The sequence below is a fragment of the Tupaia chinensis genome, unplaced genomic scaffold, assembly GCF_000334495.1.
Source record: "Tupaia chinensis unplaced genomic scaffold, TupChi_1.0 Scaffold000097_1, whole genome shotgun sequence".
Classification (NCBI taxonomy): Eukaryota; Metazoa; Chordata; class Mammalia; order Scandentia; family Tupaiidae; genus Tupaia; species Tupaia belangeri.
In genome coordinates, this window is record NW_006159559.1 from 10,062,623 (window position 1) to 10,084,815 (window position 22,193).

Sequence of the window (22,193 nt, forward strand, 5' to 3'; positions counted from 1 at the left end):
ACATGGATGCCAGTTGGTGACACGGAGCATCAGAGGTGATATGGTAAGGTGTCTGCAGAGAGTGCAGCAGGAGCCCCAGGAGGGAGTGACCAAACTGCATACGCATGGGAGGGTGTTTGGTGGGGAAGACTTCACTAACAAGGATGGCATTTGAGCTGTGTTTTGTTGGGCAGGAGAAGTAATTCAACTAAAGAGTCACCTTAGCTAAGGCACAGAGTGCTCACAGGTGAGTCGTTTGGAACCTTTTGTTATAGTCTAATCAGCGAGAAATAAGACATCCAGACATAGCCAAATTATAGGAGCTCTTTATTAATAGGCCGGTGACTGCAGACGGACTCCTGAATCTCAAAGACCCCACAGCCCTGAGTGTAGGGAGAAAGGGGAGCTTATAAAGGCAAAAACCACATTTGGGTTGATGTGGCAGGAGCTATGACTGTTGAGGAGGGGGAGGTGACGAGGGGAGAGAGTGACCTTGGGCAAGCGTTTATACAGAAGCAAAATTAAGCACTGTTACCTGGGGCATCTTTAGGGTTGGGGACTTTCTAGTCCTTACAGGAACACAGTGGAATCTTAATGGTCTTCATGGCTCAGGGCAAGGGATTTGGTGATTATTACAGGCTAAGGAACATCTTAAGGTAGGGAGTTTCGGGTTATTTAGCAAAGACAGTAGGAATGTTAATTACTCTGTTTACTCTAGGCAAAAGGAGAAAGCAAGTTTCCTATACAGAGAGGAGTTCAAAATGGAGGTGCTCCTGCTTCACTTTGAGTTGAGATGTAGCAGAGGCGAGGTAAATTCCAACAGAACTTTCTGATGGAAATGTTCTATATCTTCATGGTTAAGAATTGGCAGTTTAATTCTATTTCATTCTAAGTACTTTCAATTTAAATAGATTTATTGGTTAGTGGCTACCATAGTGGACAGCACAGGTCTAGAGAGAGAGACCAGATCAATGAGGGTCTTGCAACCCATTGCAACCCATTATAAGAGCAATACTGAATTTTCTTCTGTAATGTTGTCTTCAGTGGAGCCTTCAAAGGGCTGTCCATGGCCAATATTAGCAGCTTTGCATTTGGGAACAGAGAAGACTGGAAACAAAGAAATCATCTAGCAAATTCCAGGAGTAGCCTGCACTGGGGCATTAGTCATTAGGGAAGGGGTGAGTGTGAGACATGCTAAGGAGATGGAATGGGGCAGCCTTAGTACAGGGGTGTGTGAAGGCGGGAGTGGGGAGAGCAGCAGGATCACCTTCAGCAGGTTTGGGCCTGCTATTAAATCGATGCCAATTCATGCTCAAAGAGAATGTACAGAGTGGGACAGGTATGGAGAGGATGGTGTTAGAGATAATGAGCTTAAAGTGCAGATGAGAAATTCAGATGATATAGTACTGTCTTCCTATGTGCAGTGTGCCAGGAAGAATCGGCAGCCCGGCTCTCCCCAACTGAGCCACAGCTGAATTAAAATAATTCGATGGGACCTCTGGCACTTACTCAGTCATAAGAAAACAGTTGCTAAAGGTGGGGACCAGCTCTTTCATAATTTCAGCAAACATGAAAGGAGATAAAAAAAAATTGCTCCTCGCAAAATTGAGAACTTACGGATCACAGAGCAAAGCAGTTTCCGTGGAATTGAGAAAATAGCCTTACTTTAATAAAGATCTCACTATCCAAATTAAAGTTTGTCCTTGGGGAAAAAAAAAAAAAGTTTGTCCTTGGGAGCTACCATAGTGCTCTCCCCGTAGGAGAGAATCACAAAGCAGAAAGGCAAATGAGAGCCCAAGTCCCACCCTCACGCCGATCTCCAACACCTACTTTGTGAGAGGGCTGGAAGCTCAAGGGTCAGTTGGTCCAACACCCTCCTTCTGAAGCCCAGGGCACCATAGGAAATTGCTTGACCCTAGTTGGAGGCATGAAGGGAAGAAGAGAAGGCAGAGCAATCTCTCTTCCTAGGGAATGCATAAATGGGTGCTAGTGACTGGGCAGGGGACCCTAAGGTGGGAGAGTTGTGACTCCTGGAAGAGGCTGTGAGTCCAGGAAGCTCTTCTGAAGATTTGTCATTTAAATGTCTTCCTCTTTCCTTCCACATGGTAATTTCCTCTTAATCAACCTAACTCTTTAGTAAAAATATTGACTTAAACATCTCAAACTTTAACATCTATCTTTAACATCTAAAATTTCTCCTTTTCACCCACCCACTCCCATACTTGCCTCTCTAACTCAAATAGTCTGTAATAACTATTACATTCTAGGCTCTGTTCTTAGGTGCCGGGGACTCAATAAGGTATGTTCCCTGCTTTCAAGGAGCTAATGCTCTAGTGAGGAAGATAGACAAGAAGACAGACTTCCATAGAGGTGGTTTTTTTTTTTATTTAAATTTTTATTTTTTTTTTGGGGGGGGGAGGTTTTTGCTATAGGGTGTGTGCACTCGCCAGAAAGAGGGAGACAGAGAGACAGAAAGCAAGAAATCAGCCCCCAGCGGGGATGGCCACTCTGCAATTCTTTCTCCTCTGTTCTCCTCTCGGGATCCTGGACATGCACGCACATGCTAATTTTTATTTTTTAGAGAGATTTGCTATAGCGCATGTGCACTCACTGGAAAGACAGAAAGATAGAAAGTGAGAAATCACCACCACAATCCCTTCTCCATTCTCCTCTCGGAATTCTGGACACACATGCACCTGGCACGAGTTTCAAGCCTCCCGGTCTGACGCTCGAACCATGGTCAGCCCTGTGGGAGTCCAGCAAACTAACCATTATGCCATCTGCTGGTTCCTTCCACAGAATGTTGAGAGCTTTGTCAGGTTTTAGTAATAAGGGGAGGACAGAAGGGGAGTAACTGCTTAAGGGGCATGGAGTTTTCTTTTGGGGTGGTTAAAGTTTTTGGAATTAGTAGAGAAGGTTTAGGACCCTAAACCCAATATTAGCAGCTCAGAAAATTGTAAGAGAGATAATGTCTGACAACATGGAGGGATTAACCAGGTGAGGAGGAAGGGAACATCCAGGAAGAGGGAATAACGTCTTTGTAAAGGTCTAAGGGCCAGAGAAAACTGCAAGTTTTGAGACAGCAAGTCTAGGCTATGGGGCTGCTTCCCCTACCCCCTTTGAAAATCAACATAGATATGCTTATAATAGAATTTGCTAATTCATTTGGTTTTATTTCATGTTCTCATCATTTTTATTTCTTTTGTAATATATGGAAGAACAAGACCATTTATGCCTGTGTATCTGCTGTAGTGTCTCAATTTTTCCTGACAGGTTGTGACAGTCTGATGTTTCTCTTTTGTTTCATGTGATGGAGAAAGACATGGAAAATGAAGAATGCTTTCATTCATTATTTGTTACCCTTAAAGATGTTTTATGGTCACTAGGAAGAATAGATTAAGGGAAAGACAAATGAATTTAAGATGCTATGCTATTTTTGCATCAGGAAATTCTACTTCTTCCTGCCTCTTCACATCTGTGCCCCTTGTAAGTAACCTCTACAAAGGCATCTCTGAAAGATGGTTAAGAAGTGATCGCAGGATCCTCCTGAATGAAAGGGTATAGGAAAGTGGACAAAGATAGTTCATGCTTATCCTAAGCACAACAGGAATGAGGGTAACTTGCACTGCTTTGCTTTCTCATCATTATCAAGTCTTTTTGTGGAAAGGGGGGTTCAACAGGATAAGAGGATTCTCTGTAACTTTCTCTGTAACTTTCACAGCTGGAAAACGGATGTATTACATGGACTAACACTAGGACTGTGGCTTTGTTTGTTTGTTTTGAAAGCCCGCTGTTGTGTGGTGTATGGATAATAGTGGAGAATGCAATGAAACAAAAGCACAGTCTCTGTATTTTTTTAAACTTTTGCAGATTTTAGAAAATACAGCCCCATTAATTATTGATGGTCAACAAGTATAACTAAAGTTCTACATTATTGGGAAAAAAAAGGCCTCTCAAAAAAAAAAAAAGAAGTTCTACATTATTGTGCTTTTACTTTTTATAATAAAATGTAATATATATGAAAAAAAGCCAGTGTAATGCATATGCTCTATTGAATAAATATTGGATTGACAGAAAAGTCAGGATGTGCACGCACATGCTAATTTTTATTTTTTAGAGAGATTTGCTATAGCGCATGTGCACTCACTGGAAAGACAGAAAGATAGAAAGTGAGAAATCACCACCACAATCCCTTCTCCATTCTCCTCTCGGAATTCTGGACACACATGCACCTGGCACGAGTTTCAAGCCTCCCGGTCTGACGCTCGAACCATGGTCAGCCCTGTGGGAGTCCAGCAAACTAACCATTATGCCATCTGCTGGTTCCTTCCACAGAATGTTGAGAGCTTTGTCAGGTTTTAGTAATAAGGGGAGGACAGAAGGGGAGTAACTGCTTAAGGGGCATGGAGTTTTCTTTTGGGGTGGTTAAAGTTTTTGGAATTAGTAGAGAAGGTTTAGGACCCTAAACCCAATATTAGCAGCTCAGAAAATTGTAAGAGAGATAATGTCTGACAACATGGAGGGATTAACCAGGTGAGGAGGAAGGGAACATCCAGGAAGAGGGAATAACGTCTTTGTAAAGGTCTAAGGGCCAGAGAAAACTGCAAGTTTTGAGACAGCAAGTCTAGGCTATGGGGCTGCTTCCCCTACCCCCTTTGAAAATCAACATAGATATGCTTATAATAGAATTTGCTAATTCATTTGGTTTTATTTCATGTTCTCATCATTTTTATTTCTTTTGTAATATATGGAAGAACAAGACCATTTATGCCTGTGTATCTGCTGTAGTGTCTCAATTTTTCCTGACAGGTTGTGACAGTCTGATGTTTCTCTTTTGTTTCATGTGATGGAGAAAGACATGGAAAATGAAGAATGCTTTCATTCATTATTTGTTACCCTTAAAGATGTTTTATGGTCACTAGGAAGAATAGATTAAGGGAAAGACAAATGAATTTAAGATGCTATGCTATTTTTGCATCAGGAAATTCTACTTCTTCCTGCCTCTTCACATCTGTGCCCCTTGTAAGTAACCTCTACAAAGGCATCTCTGAAAGATGGTTAAGAAGTGATCGCAGGATCCTCCTGAATGAAAGGGTATAGGAAAGTGGACAAAGATAGTTCATGCTTATCCTAAGCACAACAGGAATGAGGGTAACTTGCACTGCTTTGCTTTCTCATCATTATCAAGTCTTTTTGTGGAAAGGGGGGTTCAACAGGATAAGAGGATTCTCTGTAACTTTCTCTGTAACTTTCACAGCTGGAAAACGGATGTATTACATGGACTAACACTAGGACTGTGGCTTTGTTTGTTTGTTTTGAAAGCCCGCTGTTGTGTGGTGTATGGATAATAGTGGAGAATGCAATGAAACAAAAGCACAGTCTCTGTATTTTTTTAAACTTTTGCAGATTTTAGAAAATACAGCCCCATTAATTATTGATGGTCAACAAGTATAACTAAAGTTCTACATTATTGGGAAAAAAAAGGCCTCTCAAAAAAAAAAAAAGAAGTTCTACATTATTGTGCTTTTACTTTTTATAATAAAATGTAATATATATGAAAAAAAGCCAGTGTAATGCATATGCTCTATTGAATAAATATTGGATTGACAGAAAAGTCAGGATGTATTTTTCTATACCAAAATGTATCATGCCTTTTCTTTTTTTTTGAAGAGAGATTTCTTGCTATAGGGTGAGTGCAATTGCCAGAGACAGAGAGACAGAAAGAAAGAGAAAGTGAGAAATCATCCCCCACCCCCAGGGTGGATGACCACATCTCAAGCCCTTCACCTCTGTTCTCCTCTTGGGATCTTGGGCACACATACGCGCCCGGCGTGAGTTTAAGCCGCCGGGTCTGGGACCTGAACCGTGGTCGACTACATGGGAGTCCAGTAACATAGCCATTACGCTAACTGTCCCAATACTTTTACTTACCAAAAAAAAAACAAACTTGCCCAAAATTTTTATTTACCAAAAAAAAAAAAAAAAAAACAAAAAACTAGATACTTCTAGGAGAACTTAATTAGTGGAAAATACAACCCCTCCGTTTTCCCATCCTAAAAGTCTCCTCCTCTTTCTCCTAAGTCCTTTTAAACCACCCTAGATGGTCCCATGTAGCAAGTTAGTATCCTTATTTAAGAAATTTCATGTTCGACAGTCTTAACCACAGAGATGTAGGGAGCATGCCCGGTCTGCTTGGGATTTGTGGGGACTTCTGTTTTCAAATTTTATTTATTTGTTTATTTATTTATTTAATGTGGTTCAATTTTTATTTAAGTTCTTCCTGCCCATCCTTTGGGAAAACACTCTCCAGGTCCAGCCCAGCCACGCCCCCTCCACTCGGGCCCCGCCCACCCAGGCTTCAGCGTTCGGTCTCCATGGTTACGCGGCCGCTTTGGGGCTTCAGTAGCCAAGCAGGCAGCAGATCAGGCCGCGGCGAGGGCCCCAGGGCAGAATCCGCTAGCCGCGGCCGCTGCTTCGGATTCCCGCCAAGGTCAGTCCGCCTGGGTCTTCGCGCTTCTGAACCAGAGGTATTCTGGGTGAGGAGGTGACGTGGGGCAAGCCCGGGCCTCTGGAGCCGCCCGTCCGTCCTATCGAGACGAAATTCAGTCACGACGTCCCTGGCTCCGCCGCCGCTGAGCCGACACAGCGGTCGCCCTTGGCCGGAAGCGCACAGGCCCGCAGGTCAGACCTCCACCCGCACTGCAGAGCGCAGAGCCTTCCCGCCCGCCAGGTAGCGGTTGGAGAGTCGGGTCGGGGGAGGTCTGAGGAGCGTCCTTAGCAACCCCGGCACTCCTCCAACAGCGCGCGCACGCACATGCGCACGCGCACCCGGAGAGTCTCTCGGACACGCCCACAGGCGCGCCCCCGCGCCGCCCGCCAGCCCCGAGAGCTGGTTCCTGGGTATTCTAACCTCTAAACGTAGGGAGCTCGGTCCTTAGAACTCTGGAGAGAGGTAGTGATGGTATCCATAGTTTCCAGAAAAGGAAACTGCACCTTTAAGAAGTGAACAAAAATCTCACCGCTAGACAACGGTCGGTCACAATGGAATCCAGGCAACCTGGTTTTACAGGACAAAATGCCAGGTGCGACCTGCCCAGCCCCTAACGCCAATAACGCTGATTGACACTGCCTACTGCGTATTGCCCTTTTACAGTCGACGTGCTAGGTTCCCCTGTGCTCAGCTATTGATACTCTGGAAAATCTGAAACTCGGTTAAAGCCTACCACTTTTTTCCTTGTTTATAGTATGTGGAATTACTGACCACTGCATTTTCATTGTCTTTTTTCCAATGATGTATAATTTTCATGATATGTTTTGCTTTTATGTCTTTATCGAGAACCTAAATTCCAACTTGGATGTGCAGAAAAGGGAATTTAGATGAGCCAGGCAAGAACTGTTTTCTGATTCTTGCAGTTATGAAAGGTTATTTAGTGGAATTGCATTTCCTTTTTCAAACTGTTCTCTGCCGCCTACACAGATGGGGGGAGGTGGTTGAGCTTCTCGTGAATTATTTTATTCCCTCAAATACTATTAAACTTTTTGTTTAAATTCTTATCTATCTATATTGCTTCTCAGCCTTTTGGCTAAGATCAAGTAGAAGACATCATGATATTACATACTTTTGGCATCCGCCATTATTTAAGTAAACAGGAAATGCTTCAGTCCTTTGTAGATCCAATTACATTGTCATCAAATTTCATTAAAAATTAATGAAAAATGAGAGAATACTAATGAAATACTAATACATTATCGGATAATATTATGACTCCTTACAAATACAATAGTGAAGAAATCTAAAGCAGAAAAAATATATAAATGCAATAAAAATATCATTGTCTGATTTCACCAGAATGCCTCCCACTCAGGCAGAAAGTGTTATAAAGAATATCATACGAGAAATAGGACAAGAATGTGCAGCCCATGGAGAGGTCGTTTCTGAAACTCTGGTTGCTTTTATGGTAAGTATGAAATGTTGCAAATTACTACGTTTTTAAAAAAATTTTATGCAGTACTTATTTTTCCCTTAAAATTCTGTGAATTTTTTTCAGTTGAAAACATACTGAGATCATAGGGCAAGTAAGCGAAAGTATTTTATGAAAGTCCATAAAGAATGTCAGTTGCATATTTGTAGGGACCGACTTGGAAGATCTTTTTTTTTTTCTTTTTTTGGAGAGATTTTTGCTATAGGGCACATGCGCTCGCCAGAAAGACAGAGAGAGACAGAGAGACAGAAAGAGAGGAGTCACCCCCCAGGGGGAATGGCCACGCCACAGTCCCTTCTCCATTCTCCTCTCGGATCTTGGGCAAACACGCACATGTGCCCGGCGCTAGTTTAAGCCACCAGGTCTGGGACTTGAACCGCGATCGACTACATGGGGGTCCAGTGACATAGCCATTATGCTAACTGCTGGTCCCACTTAGAAGATCTTGATGAGTTTTAGAAACATGAATATAATGTTCTACTGTTATAGGAATTTTTTTGTTTACAGTTGTAAAATTTACTCATTGCTGCTGTTTCTCTGTTCTTGCTTTTAGTCTGAATCTAAAGTCTACCCGTTGCTTTCAACTTATTTCCCCATATAATTTTTCTAGTACCATATTCAGCTTTGACGTCTATTTCTTCCTTTCTTAAATCTCTAAAGAAAGTTCTAATGGGTTGGGTAACAAAAACAGTTGAAAAAGCAATCCCTGAAAAATCAAAAGGTAGCTTTAAGAATGGAAACATATTCATGTTTTTAACTAACTTTATAATGATATGAATTAAAATTACTTCATGTATTCTTTCCTACTTTCAGGTGAAAGCTGTTGTCTTGGATCCAAGTAATGGCTTTAATATGGATAGAACCCTCGTGAAAAGCGATGTGCAGAAACTTGTTAAGGTGATTATCCGACTGACCTCATATTTGGAAGTATTCTTTCTCAATTCTAAATATATCATTTGTATTAGGCATTATTGCCTTCATATGCATAAAACAAAGGCCATAGAATAATGGTACAAACAAGTGAGGGATTTATTTTATTTTTTATATGAACCAGTGTCTAAAGATACAGAGCCTTCCCAGACTACCATCCTTTGCATACGGCTTTCATCCCATGGTCACAGAATAACTACTCTCTACTTCTAGGAAGGAAAAAGGGAAAAGGACAAAAGGTGAAATAGGTGTGCTAACTGTATCTGTCACTTTCTATTCAGAAAATAATACTTTCCCCAAAATTCCTCCCATCTGTGTGTATGTGTGTGTGTATGTGTGTATTTTTTCTTTTCTTTTTTTTTTTTTTTTTTTTTTTTTGCTATAGGATACATGCCACTCCATGGAGAGAGACAGAGAGAAGGAAAGTGATAAAGCACTCCTCAGAAGATAAGGCCACACACCAATCCCTTCTCCTCCATTTTCCTCAGGATTTTGGATATGCACGCATGTGCACCCAGCTTGTTTTTCGAGCCACTGGGTCCAGAACTTGAACTGCATAATAGGCCATGTGGAATCTAGCCATGTTAACCACCACACCACAGGCTAACTCAACTAGAGTGATATTCTACGTGACTCTGCATCATTTATTTTTCATTCTTTCTCAGATGAGCAAATCTTTGTCATAAACCGTATTAGGGCTCTGTTAATAAGGAAGGAGAGTCATGGATACTGAGCAGCTAGCAGTACCTGCAACAGTATTTGAGTGATATCTTGTTATTAATCTGTTATTACATTTAGACAATTATTAACGGCTGGCCATATACTATAAAGTTAAGCAGTACTAAATTGCGTAGTTCTAAATTAAGATTCATATAATTGACTCAATATAATTTATGTTTTCAATTCTAAAGGGAAAATTAAAACCAAAGCAAGATTATCCATAGTTATAAGTGAAGTAGTTATACCTGAAAAAATCCTCTTTAAGAACTAAAGAAGTCAAGAATTTGAATGGGGGACTGGTGGGTGGCATGGTGGTTAAGGTGCTGGACACTCCCACATGGCTGACCGCAGTTCTGGTCCTGGACCTTGAGGCTTGCTTTCTTCCTTTCTCTCCCTTTCTCTCTCTCTCTCTGTCTCCCTCTGGTCAAGTTAAAAAAATAAATGAATGAATAAATAAAAATAAAATAAAATAATTCTAAAAAAGTTTTTATTTAAAAGAATTTGAGATATTATAATGTTGTTCATATGTTTTAAATTTGACTCACTGAATTTAGTTGCTTAATTTATATTTCCTAAAAAAAAAAAAAATCAACATTATTTTCCCCCTGGGATTAATGAATTCTCTCCTCCCCCACATACAAAGGATTTGAATCATATCCTTGAACTTGTTTAAGGACATTTTCTGGACTCATGAAAATGGCAGGGAAACCTTTCATCCTCTGCATCTTCTCTGACAGCCAGCAATTCACATAGTGGAGAAAAGGTCTATCTGTAGATGTGAAGGGGTCAAGAAAAGATTTGAAAGCCTGGAGCTAGGAAGATAGTGTTAGGATGATTCTACAGTAGAGACAATGATTCCACAGGACAACATAGAGCTGGTCTTTCTGGGCTGATTTTAAATGTACTATATATCCTGGTTTTGTTTGTTTGTTTGTTTTAGCTTTGTCAGATGGACAGGGAGAAAGCACCTCCCAGTTCTACCACAATCCCTTCTCCTCCATCTGTTCCTCCTTTCAGGACTTTGGGCATGCATGCCCCATGCACCTGGCATGTTCCTCAAGCCACTGGGTCCTAGACTCGAACCACATCACTGGTCATGTGGAATCCAGCTGCCCTAACTACAAGGTCATGGGTGGTCCCAGCCTGTTCTAACTTTTTTTTTTTTTTTTTTTGAGGGCCAGGGTTTCACTATGTTCTCTTGGCTCACCTCAAACTTGGGATCCTCCTGCCTCCCCTGCCTCAGCCTCCAGAGTAGCTGGGATTATAAGCATATACCACTGTGCCCAGCTTTCTCTCCTTTTCATGGCTCAAGACGGGCTTTTCTTCCCTACCTCAACTCTATTATTTTGGAAGAATTAAACTTAATTCTATCATACTTTTAGCCAGTGTATATCATAATACATGTGTCGAAAATGTCTTCCTTTTTTCTCAAATATTGGGTTGTCAGGAAAGTTATGATACACTAGCATACAGAAACATGGAAAAACATGTCATGACCTTTCTGACGACCCAATAAAAATCATGTGGATAAACTAATCTTTCGATTTGTGAAGACTGCTTTTAGCAAAGTGCTTCTCTTTTGGAGAGATCCAGGTGCACAGGCTTCTATTGAGACCATGTCCAACCCGAAGCCACGTGTTCGCCTCTCCCTCCTCACAGAAAAGCAGGTCTGCCGCCCTTCCAGGGATGTGAGTAGAGAGCCATAGCACCGTTTGTCTGCCAGCTGCCGATATAAAGCCTAAGGGGTGAGACGGGAGAGGAGTGGAGAAGACAGGAGAGTGATGGGAAGGAAAGGAGAAAGGACAATGCAGGTTGATCCTCTAATCTGAAGAGGCCAGGTAGAGAGGGGGAATGAGTTGTGTGGGGGCTCAGATCAGAAGAAACTTTGAAAGACAAGGTAGAGCCAGAGAAATTTTGTAAGCAGAGGAGGGTAGCTGCCAAAGCTTTTCGTGTAATGCGTGTGACCTCCAGCTTTAGAGTTACTCAGGGCTCTAATAAATAGTAAGCGGGAACTGTGGAAGAGTTCTAGACAGGGACATGAAGTTCATGAAATAGTTACCCACGTTTAGACTTCTTGGACTAACGAACATTAGGTTTCTTGCCTTCAACTCCCTGGGAGTGGTAATAACAGCGGTTAACTCAAGGAAAACAATTTATTACTTAATAAATGTTGTTCATTGGGTAAACTGTAAAGTCTGAAGTCCTCAAAGAGAGAAAATTAGCGAAAGGGGTTATTGTGCATAAATATCAAGAACTACTGCTTTAGTATTTCCCTTTATTTTGAAAATAACTATAGAAAAATACATGTTCAAAAAATGTAACTAGAAACTTTGATGGGCTTTTTTCTTTTGTAGCTTTGTGTGAGTCGGCTATTGGATAATAAAAATCCATCTTTGGACACCATTAAGATGCAAGTCTACTTTGACATGAATTATACAAACCGAGGTAACATGTATCTACCTATTTTGATACTCTTTTTTTTTTAAGAATTCATATTCTATATTAAGTAAGAAGGACTTCATTTGGTTATCAGTGAATCGAATTGTTTGAAGCATTTAACAATTTTTTTTTTTGTTAATCTTTGGAATGTTTTCCAGCTTTGAAAAATATAATAATATTGGAAATGCTAAATGAGAAAAACATCAGTGGCCTCTGTGAGTGTTAAAAGTCAATTCAGGCTTTTGGCCAGAACCACCATCTCCCAGTAATTAACCAAAAAGATGAACACAAAGGGCAAGAGGAGCGGCACACATGTTCTCTAGGCCTTTTAGAAAACATGGAGTAGTTCCTTTGGCGACATACATGCCAGTTTACAAGAAAGATGATATTGTAGACATCAAGGAAGTGGGTACTATTCAAAAAGGAATGCCCACAACTGTTACCTTGGCAAAACTGGAAGAGTCTACAGTGTTACCCAGCATGCTGTTGGCATTGTTGTGAACAAACAAGTTCAGGGCAAGATCCTTGCCAAGAGAATTAATGTGCATATTGAGCATATTAAGCCTTCCAAGAACAGAGATAACTTCCTAAAACGTGTGAGGGAAAATGACCAGAAAAAGAAGGAAGCCAAAGAGAAAGGTACCTGGGTTCAATTGAAGCACCGGCCCGCTCCACCCAGAGAAGCATACTTTGTGAAAATCAATGGAAAGGAGCCTGAGCTTCTGGAACCTATTCCCTGTGAATTCATGGCATAATAGGTGTTTAAAAAAAAACTAATCTATGGTCTATTAAAAAAAATCTGGGAACCAGCAGATGGCGTGGTGATTAAGGTGCTGGACACTCCCACATGGCCAACAGTAGTTCGAGTCCTGGACCTGGTGGCTTGCTTTCTCACTTTCCCTCCCTCTCTCTCTGTGTCTCTCTCTGGTCAAATTAAAATAAATTAAATAATTCTTTTTAAAAATTCAATTAAAATTCTTATCATAATATGTTTCTAAGTCTATTGTGTTTAAACCTTTTTGGCACCAATACATATCAATTAAAAATTAAAACATCCAGCCCACTGAAATTCAAAGTTTTTTAATGTATAGATTTTCTTGTTCCTGGAATGGATTTTTTTCTTCCTGGTATAATCTAATTATCTCATAATACTTATCTGAATTGTGCAAATACCCCAAAGTTAAATGAATGATGGGAAATTTGAATTTAGAGCATATTTTATTATGTAAATAATTTTTTTCGGGAGAAGTTTTTGCTATAGGACATGTGCACTTGCCAGAAAGACAGAGAGAGACAGAGAGACAGAAAGCAAGAAATCACCCCCTGGGGGGGGGATGGCCATGTTGCAATCCCTTCTCCTCCATTCTCCTCTTGGGATCGTAGGCATGCACACACACCCACCTGGCAGGAGTTTAAGCCACTGGGTTCAGGACTCAAACTGCAGTCAACTACATGTTAGTCCAGTGGCATATCCATTACACCAACTGCTGGTTTTATATTATGTAAATAATTTAATGCATACATCAAAGATAAAAGAAACAAGAGAAAAAGGAAAATAAATTCCTCTGTAGACTGCCTTTGCCTCTAAAGTTATAATAACATTATTACTAACTGGTTGGTGATTTTGTCTTTTTTCTCTCTATATATTAGAGCTTTAGTTAAATTATAGATATAAAAGAATATATATTACTTTTTTGCTTAATAATAATGAATTTAAAAAAAAAACCCAGCATCTTGCCATGTGGCAATCTTCCCTTCAGCCTTGCAGCTGTGATACAGATCCATGCCACCACACCAAGCCCGTTTCGGGCATGGCTTTGCTGTGTTGCCCAGGCCAGTCTCAAGCTTACAAACCTCCTATGTCAGCCTGATAATGAAAAAACATTTTTTGAAGGTTTTTTGCCATAGGTCACATACACTTGTCAAAGAGACAGAAAGAGACAGTGAGAAAGACAGTGAGAGGGAAAGTGAGAAATCACTCCCAGGGTGCTCAACCATGCCACAATCCCTTCTCTGCCATTCACCCCCTGGGCTTTTGAGCATGTATGCACACACACTGTTCATGAGTTTCAATCTGTTCTATGTTGATTCTAGACAAATAACCTCTGAATTGCCTTCAAGTCCAGATCTGGGACTTGAACTGCGGTCGATTGTGTGGGAGTTCAGTGCCTTTAACTACCACACTTTAAAGTAATAAAATGGTCATGGAATTGATGAAACTTAATTTTTAAAAAATTTTTAATTGTTATATTACAAAACATATGCTGCTGCTTCTTTTTTTTTTTTTTTTTTTTTTTGGAGAGGTTTTTGCTACAGGGCGTGTGCACTTGCCAGAGAGACAGAGAAAGAGAGACTGAAAGCGAGAAATCATCCCCCCAGGGGGATGGCCACGCTACAATCCCTACTCCTCCATTCTCCTCTTGGGATCTTGGGCATGCACACATATGCATCCAGCATGAGTTTAAGCCACTGGGTCCGGGACTTGAATTGCGGTTGACTACATGGAAGTTCAGTGACATAGCCGTTACGCTAACTGCTGGTCCCGTATGCTTCTTAATATACTCAATAATAGGCCCAACACAGGCCTATTAACTACTATAACATCAAATATACAATTATTATCTTCCAACAACTTATACTGTGCTGTTAATATCTATAATTTTTTCCAGGTTTTTGCCATAGGGCACATGCACTCACTGGAGAGAGACGGAGAGAGAGAAAGTGAGAAATCACACACATACACACACACACACACACACACACACACACACACCGCAAGGGGATGGCCACACCACAATCCTTTCTCTATTCTCTCAGGATTCTGGGCATGCAAACACATGCACCCAGTGTGATTCTCAAGCTGTTTGGTCTGGGGCTCAAACTATGGCCAGCCATGTGGTAGTCCAGCACCTTAACCACCACACCACCTGCTGGCCTCAATGTCAATAATTTTTTTTTTTTTCAGAGAGAGATTTTTTGCTATAAGGCACATATGTTTGCTGGAGAAACTGAGAGAGACAAAGAGACAAAGTGAGAAGTCACCCCATGGAGGGACGGCCGTGCCACAATCTCTTCTCCTCCATTCTTCTCTTGGGCTTTGGGCATGCACACACATGCAACTGATGTGAGTTTCAAGTCTCTAGGTCTTGAGACTCAAACTGCAGTTGGCCATGTGAGAGTCCAGCGACATAACCATGACATCATCTGCTGGCCCTGTGTCTATAATTATTTTTTATTTTAAATTTATTTACAGGGACTAGCAGTTAGCGTAATGGCTATGTTGCTGAACTCTCATGTAGTCAACCACGGTTCAAGTCCCAGACCCCGTTGCTTAAACTCACACAGGGTGCATGTGCATGCGTTCCCAAGATCCCAAGAGGAGAATGGAGGAGAGGGGGTTGTGGCGCGGCCAGCCCCTGGGGGGGGATTTCTTGCTTTGTGTCTCTCTGTCTCTCTCTGTCTGGCGAGTGCACAGGCCCTATAGCAAAAACCTCTCCAAAAAAATTATTTACATTCATTCACTGTACATCATTACAGTATAGAAATTGAGATTTTTTTTCATACAGAATGCACTGCATATTGGCTCAATCAAGGATATTACCATGTGTTATCATCAGTGAATAATTTTTCATTTCTTGTTTCTTACATGTCTTGCTTTTTTTTCCTCCCTTGATTCCCTACCTCTCCCCCTCTGCCACTTCCCACCCTCCTCCCACACTGCCTCTGGTATCTATGGTTTTGTTCTATGCCTTTTTTTTTTTTCACATTTGATTGATTCACAAAAGATCTTAATTATCTAAATAGTTTCAATAGCAAGTGCAGCTGATATATGCATATCTGTGAATACAAGTTTGACTTTAGGCGTAAACCTCAGTGAGTAGAATAAGTATACTATAAAGTAGCACATAGCTGGGACTATATAGCTTACTGTAGTCATTAAATAGATATTTCTTTAATGTATTTTTAATTTCAAGAAAAACAGTTTTAGTTTTAAGAGATCAAAATAAAAAAATGTTAAGAGAAGTGTGCATAAGGCTTAAAGCCAGGAAAACAATTAGGATTCAGTTCAGACAATAGGTAGATAAACCTATCAACAGTTCAGGAGAAGACAAAAATCCTTAAATCTGGAAAACAAAGCATTGAAGAAAATCTGATGTTTTAGTTAAAAGTCTTAAAATTCTATTTCATCAGTTCAGTCTCATGTAATGAATCTCTCTTCTGTTGAATTTGCAATGTTACTGTGGTCTGATCTTTCTGTTTAAATTCTGGAAGTTAACATTCAATGTTGTTAGGGATCTTTCCAGATTTGTTCCTGCCATTAAGTTGGTCATTCCCTTGGTTGTTTTTTGTACTCTTATTCCTGTCTTTCTGACTCTAGTTTTCCTGGTATAGCACTTCCTTCAGCATTTCTTGGACAGCTGGTCTGTTGTTGGTAAATTCTTTCAGGTTTTGTTGATCTGAGAATGTTCTTGTCTTTTCTTCCCATATGAAGGATAATCTTGCCAGGTATAGTATTCTTGGTTGAAATCGTTTTCCACTTAACACTGAATGTATTTTCTCAATCTTTCCTTGCTTTCTTTGCATCTGATGAGAGGTCTGACGTTAGCCTGATGGGATATCCTTTGAAAGTAACTTGATGTTTCTTTCTGGCCAATTTTAGTATCTTGTCTCTGTCTTTGGTTTTGGCCAATCTGGCTACGATGTGCCTTGGAGATCTTCTTGGGTTGATTCTATACAGGGTCCTTTGTATTTCTTGGGTCTGGATATTTGAATGCTTCTCTAGATTTGGAAGGTTTTCTCCCAGGATTTCATGTTATAGATTATCAATGCCCTTATTACTTTCTTCACTTTCTAGGACTCCGATTAGCCGAACGTTTGGGCATTTAATGGTATCCAGTATTTCTTGTATATTATTCTCACTTTTGGGGGTAATGTTCTCAGTCTTTTTGGTGAATTTTCCTAGGTTAGAGGTTCTGTCTCCTACATCTGAAATTTAATTTTCTGCATGATCTAATCTGCTTTTAATATTTTCGAGGGAGGTTTTGATTTCCTGTGCTACAGCATTCATTTCTAACAATTCCATTTGATTCTTTTTTATGCTTTGTATTTCCTCTTTCAAATTGTGCAAGAATTTCCTCACCTCCTGGAACTCATTGTCTCTTTTCTCCTGCATATTCTGGAGTTCATTGTCTCTCTTCTCTTGGATCTCTGTTAGCTTTGTCATTATGAATATTCTACATTCGTTTTTCTGATATTTCCATGAGTTCCATTGTATTGTCTGTGGAAGATGAGTTATTCTTTTCCCTTGAGGGAGAGACATTTTCTTGTCTTCTCATATTTCTTGTGCCTCTGCGATGGTTTCTGGTCTTCTGATAGATTATACGTTATTTCCTAATTGTTGGAGTTAAATCTGCACATTCAGAGACATGCAGGAAGTGATTTGCAATCTCTGCAGTTCCGTTTTTCTCCCTTTGTGCAGCAGGTTCTGAGGAAACTGAGGATTACTCTGACATAGGTCTCTGGGTTCAGGAGGATGAAGTCTGGGCAGAAAATCTTCAGTTCCCCATGTCTATCATTTTAATGTGAGCAGTCACTGGTACTACTAATATCACCATGGCTTATGGTCATACTGGACAGTTAGCAGCAAGGGAGATCACCTAACTTTTGTTTTTGATGACAATTTATATATTTTTAATTTGCAAAAAGTCCTCAGTTACTTTTGTGGTAAGATTATAGATAAGAACTGAATGTCATTAGTATGCTAATTATCACCCTTACAAAACTAATGTGGGTTGTATCATTTCCAGAATAGTACTGCTGGTAAATTTGATCTCTTGCTACAAAAACCTATACCTCAGCATATCACAGGAGGCAGGAGGGATAAATTTGTTTAATTTCTTTTCTTTTGTTTTGTTTTTAATTTGACCTAGAGGATATGTGCACTCACCAGAGAGAAACAGAAAAAGAGGAGAGGGAGAAAGCATCCCTACGGGGATGGTCATGTCACAATCCCTTCTCCTCCATTTTTCTCTCAGGATTTTGGGCATACATGGACATACACCCTGCATATTTTTCAAACCACTGTGTCCAGGACTCAAAATGTGCAGTCGGCCATGTGAGATCTAGCAGCTGCCTAACTACCACACCACAGGCTGGTCCCAGGGTACAGTTCTTAATGCGGCATCACATTATCAGTAATGGTATTTAGAGGTAATTTGTTTAGAACTGAAATAGAAATACACATAATTAAGGGGATATATATTATACGCTTTTTCTTGGAGATTTTTTTTTTTTCTGTAGTGTATGTGCACTCGCCAGAGAGACAGAAAACAAGATGTTACCCTGCGTGGGGGATGGCCACACTGCAAACTCCATTATCCTCCTGAGATTTTGGGCATGCAAACACTTGTGCCCAGCATGAGTTTCAAGCCACTGTGTCGGGGACTCAAACTATGTTTGGCCATGGGGGATATAACCAGTGATGTTACCATTACACCGTCTCCTGGTCCGACTACATGCATTTTTATATTGCATGTACTTACATAGAGTATAAATATACAGTACATATAGAATGATGTGTTCACATGTGGTATGAAATATAAATGTGTTTTAGAAATAGTTTTCTTTACTTTCTGTTTAATTGAGAGATTTTAGCTCTTTGGTTATTCATTGCTTGGCTTGACTGTTTAAAGTCTCATGTGTCTTGATAAAAATATTCCATGTAAGTCATTATGTTAAGCCTTTTCCATTGGGTTTTCTTTTGGAGGTTATTTGCTGGTCGCTTTTAAAAATTTTCATTTTACATCTTAAGAAGGTACAGGGTCTTGGGACCAGCGGTTAGTGTAATGGCTATGTCGCTGAACTCCCAGGTAGTCGACCGCAGTTCGAGTCCCGGACCTGATGGCTTAAACTCACGCCAGGTACATGTGCATCCATGCGTGCCCAAGATCCTACACTTGATCTTAGCCAAAAGGCTGAGAAACGATTGCCCAAGATCCTGAGAGGATAATGGAGGAGAAGGGATTGCAGCGTGGCCATCACTCCTGGGGGGTGATTTCTCGCTTTCTATCTCTCAGTCTCTCTCTGTCTTTCTGGCAAGCACACACATCCTATAGCAAAAACCTCTCCAAATAAAAAAGAAGGTACAAGGTCCAACAGGTGGCATGGTGACTAAGGCATTGGACTTCCATGTGGCTTACCACAGTTCGAGTCCCAGACCTGGTGGCTTGCTTTCTCACTTTCCCTCTCTCTCTCTTTCTCAAATCAAATTAAATAATAACAATAATTAATAAAATTAAATAAATAATTTTTTAAAAATGTACTTGTGCTTATGTAGTAGAATTGCTATATTCAAGCCAATTTTACTCTGGCCCGTATATGAGAACAATTTGTAGTACTAAATGAATGGAACATTGTCATCTGCCAATTTTAGGGGAATTTCTTGAAGAACATCACCGTGTCCTAGAGTCCAGATTGGGCTCTATTAGCAGAGAAATTACAGACAACAGAGCGTGTAGTAGAGAAGAATTGGAAAGTCTCTACCGAAAGATTGTCAGCTATGTGTTACTACGCTCTGGGCTCGGGGCCCCTACAGACATCAAAATTGTCAGAGAAGCAACAGGTAAAGAAGTAGAAATAATTTTCATTATTTCATAAGAAAAATAGATAATCATTCTATTTTCTAAAATATATTAAATTAGAAATGTTAAAGATTGGAGTTCCTTGTTTTATCTGAATAAAAGAAAAACAGCATAAATAAGAAGTGGAATCTTACCTATATTCCTTTCACACTTGTTATCAATTCTAAAACTCAAGTGCCAGTTCTAGAAAGTGAAGTACGGTTAACTTCTTAAAGCTGTGTATATCTGGAGACACTTCATTAGAGAAACATTGGTAGCATGATTAAGGTTACCAAGCTTGGGAAGCTGGGACTGATGGAAAAGGAAATTTCATATTGATGAAAGAAGTTGACACCTAAAATGGATAATAGAAAAGAGCGCTGTTTTGTCCTCAGGAAATACTAGCACACTTTTATTTATGTTTTCTTTTTTCTATTGGGAGCATGTACTCACTGGAGAGAGAGGGAAAGTGAGAAATCCTCAGTGGGGATAGCCACACTGCAGTCCCTTCTCCTCCATTCTTCTCCCAGGATTTTGGGCATGCACACACACATGTCTGGCATGGTTTTTCAAGTGGCCGAGTCCAGGACTCAAACTGTGGCTGGCCGTTAACCATCTTAACCACCAAGTCACCTGCTAGCCCCATACACTATGAGATGAGAAAGAGGAAAGATGTCTAGCTTGCCTGTGACTTTCACACATAATTATTTTAAAGCATTAATTTTTCTATTCAGACTGTTAATTACAAAGTTTATTTTCATGCCTATTGTCAAAATATCATAGATGCTTGATTATTATAAATGGACATGGGATGGTGACATTGTTTTCAATAGCTCAGCTTTGATATGATACATTTTGCTATGTATTCCATAACTAGGTATTCTAATAAGTAACTTTAGAAAGACAAGTCGTGGGGCAAGCAGGTGGCACGGTAGTTAGGGTGCTAGATTCCCACAAGGCCAATCATGGTTTGAGTTACGGACCTGATGACTTACTTTCTCACTTTTCCTTTCTCTCTCTGTCTCCCTCTCTGGTGGGCATGTGTTCCCTATAGCAAATTTTAAAATAATAATAATAAGTAAAATTAAATAAATAACTTTTAAAAATAAAACAAAGACCATCCTCTGAACTTTCTGCTAAAAGAAACTTGTAACTTAAATTTGGATCACTTTATCCTTTTGTTTCCCTCTTTTTATGGTCTATTTTAGCTGCCCTACAGAGTGTTTTCCCTCAGGCTGAGCTTGGAACATTTCTAACTCTTTCTAAGAAGGACAAAGAGCGCCAGCTGAAAGAACTCACCATGATTGTTACTGGCATACGTTTATTTAACAGAGACTGTGGAAAAGGAGGAGAAGGCATTGATGACTGTGGGTATATCATTAGGTTAATTCTAAAAGTTATGTATGTTTCAAATATTCTTTGCACAATGGGGAGAATAACACACAACACACCACTGACATTCTGAGATTTGAGATTGGTGGTTTTGACTGTTTCTTAGAATGAGCATGTTTATAACGTGTATTAATTTGCTTTTGCTGGAGATAGACTTTACATTTTATGTACTATTAAGCTAGTATGGGAAAATGAATCAGAGAAAGCTGTCCAGAGACTTGCCCTGCCCAGTTCAGTGGGAGTTTGTGTCCAGATCACCAAAAGAGAGTAGAACTCTGTGATATGAAAGATAAAAATCACCCTGGAAGGAAAAATCGGGTGTAGTTAATGAAATGAAAAGATCCAAGAGGATATACCAAATCCACAAGGAAGTTACTTCTACTGATACGTCCTTAATTAAATAGTTCATTAGTACTTTCAAACTTTTTAGATACATAATGGAATAATTATTTAACAGCCTAACAGATGATCCTGAATTGATTTGCAAATATATCCTCTTGGATCTTTTCATTTCATTAACTACACCCGATTTTTCAGCAGCCAGTTAAGAAACATGCTTTCCCCACCTTGTTTTCACAAATAGAAGATAAGGCAGGATCCGTGGCTGTTCTAGAGGCACACGGTCAATAACACATAATGACAAATTGTGCCCATTATTTAAACTTTCATATTTTAAGGGCAAAAGCCAATCTCTAATTTTTTATTGTCATTCTGACAATCTTGTTTGAACAGGGTTTTTTATGGGGGGATGCTTTTCCTCATGATATGGAACCCGTGAAACATACATCATTATTCATTTGATGGGGAAAAACTTAATGTCTAAAATATTACTACTTTCTAGGCTTTTTCCTCTATTCTTTTTAGACTTCTTCATTACTGTCTTTTTATACCCTTAAAAACAGTGCCAGCTATTCTACATGAAGCCATCCCAGCCACCACTCAGCACATTGATTCGCAGCTTGAGACTGCCCAGGAGCAGATATACCGCTACACGGCCATCTTGGAGAAAGTGACAAAGAACCCACTCATTAGTATGGAACTTCAGCCATATATGTTGAAAGAAGCGCTGTATAATGTGCGACAATATGAGATCTTCCTTCAGATCATTTTGGTGAGTTAATTTCCCAGGTTT

General features: G+C 40.0%; 1 protein-coding gene across 7 annotated transcripts in view; it reads left to right on the forward strand.

Annotated features, from left to right (window-relative positions):
- Positions 1-6,237: 6,237 nt before the first annotated feature.
- Positions 6,238-22,193, forward strand: part of CFAP206 (cilia and flagella associated protein 206) — a 59,867-nt gene continuing 43,911 nt past the window's right edge. The window contains exons 1-7 of one of the 7 annotated variants that reach the window (XM_014585883.2): positions 6,238-6,469; positions 7,829-7,937; positions 8,775-8,858; positions 11,966-12,056; positions 19,483-19,671; positions 20,878-21,036; positions 21,964-22,172. In XM_014585883.2, coding sequence (XP_014441369.1) covers positions 6,354-6,469; positions 7,829-7,937; positions 8,775-8,858; positions 11,966-12,056; positions 19,483-19,671; positions 20,878-21,036; positions 21,964-22,172 — 957 coding nt within the window. In that variant the 5' untranslated portion in view covers positions 6,238-6,353. Of the gene's footprint in view, positions 6,470-6,623; positions 6,710-6,925; positions 7,062-7,171; positions 7,223-7,251; positions 7,366-7,828; positions 7,938-8,774; positions 8,859-11,965; positions 12,057-19,482; positions 19,672-20,877; positions 21,037-21,963; positions 22,173-22,193 lie in introns of those variants that run through there. The other 6 variants (XM_014585884.2, XM_006143405.3, XM_006143404.3 and 3 more) reach the window with 6 other exon arrangements.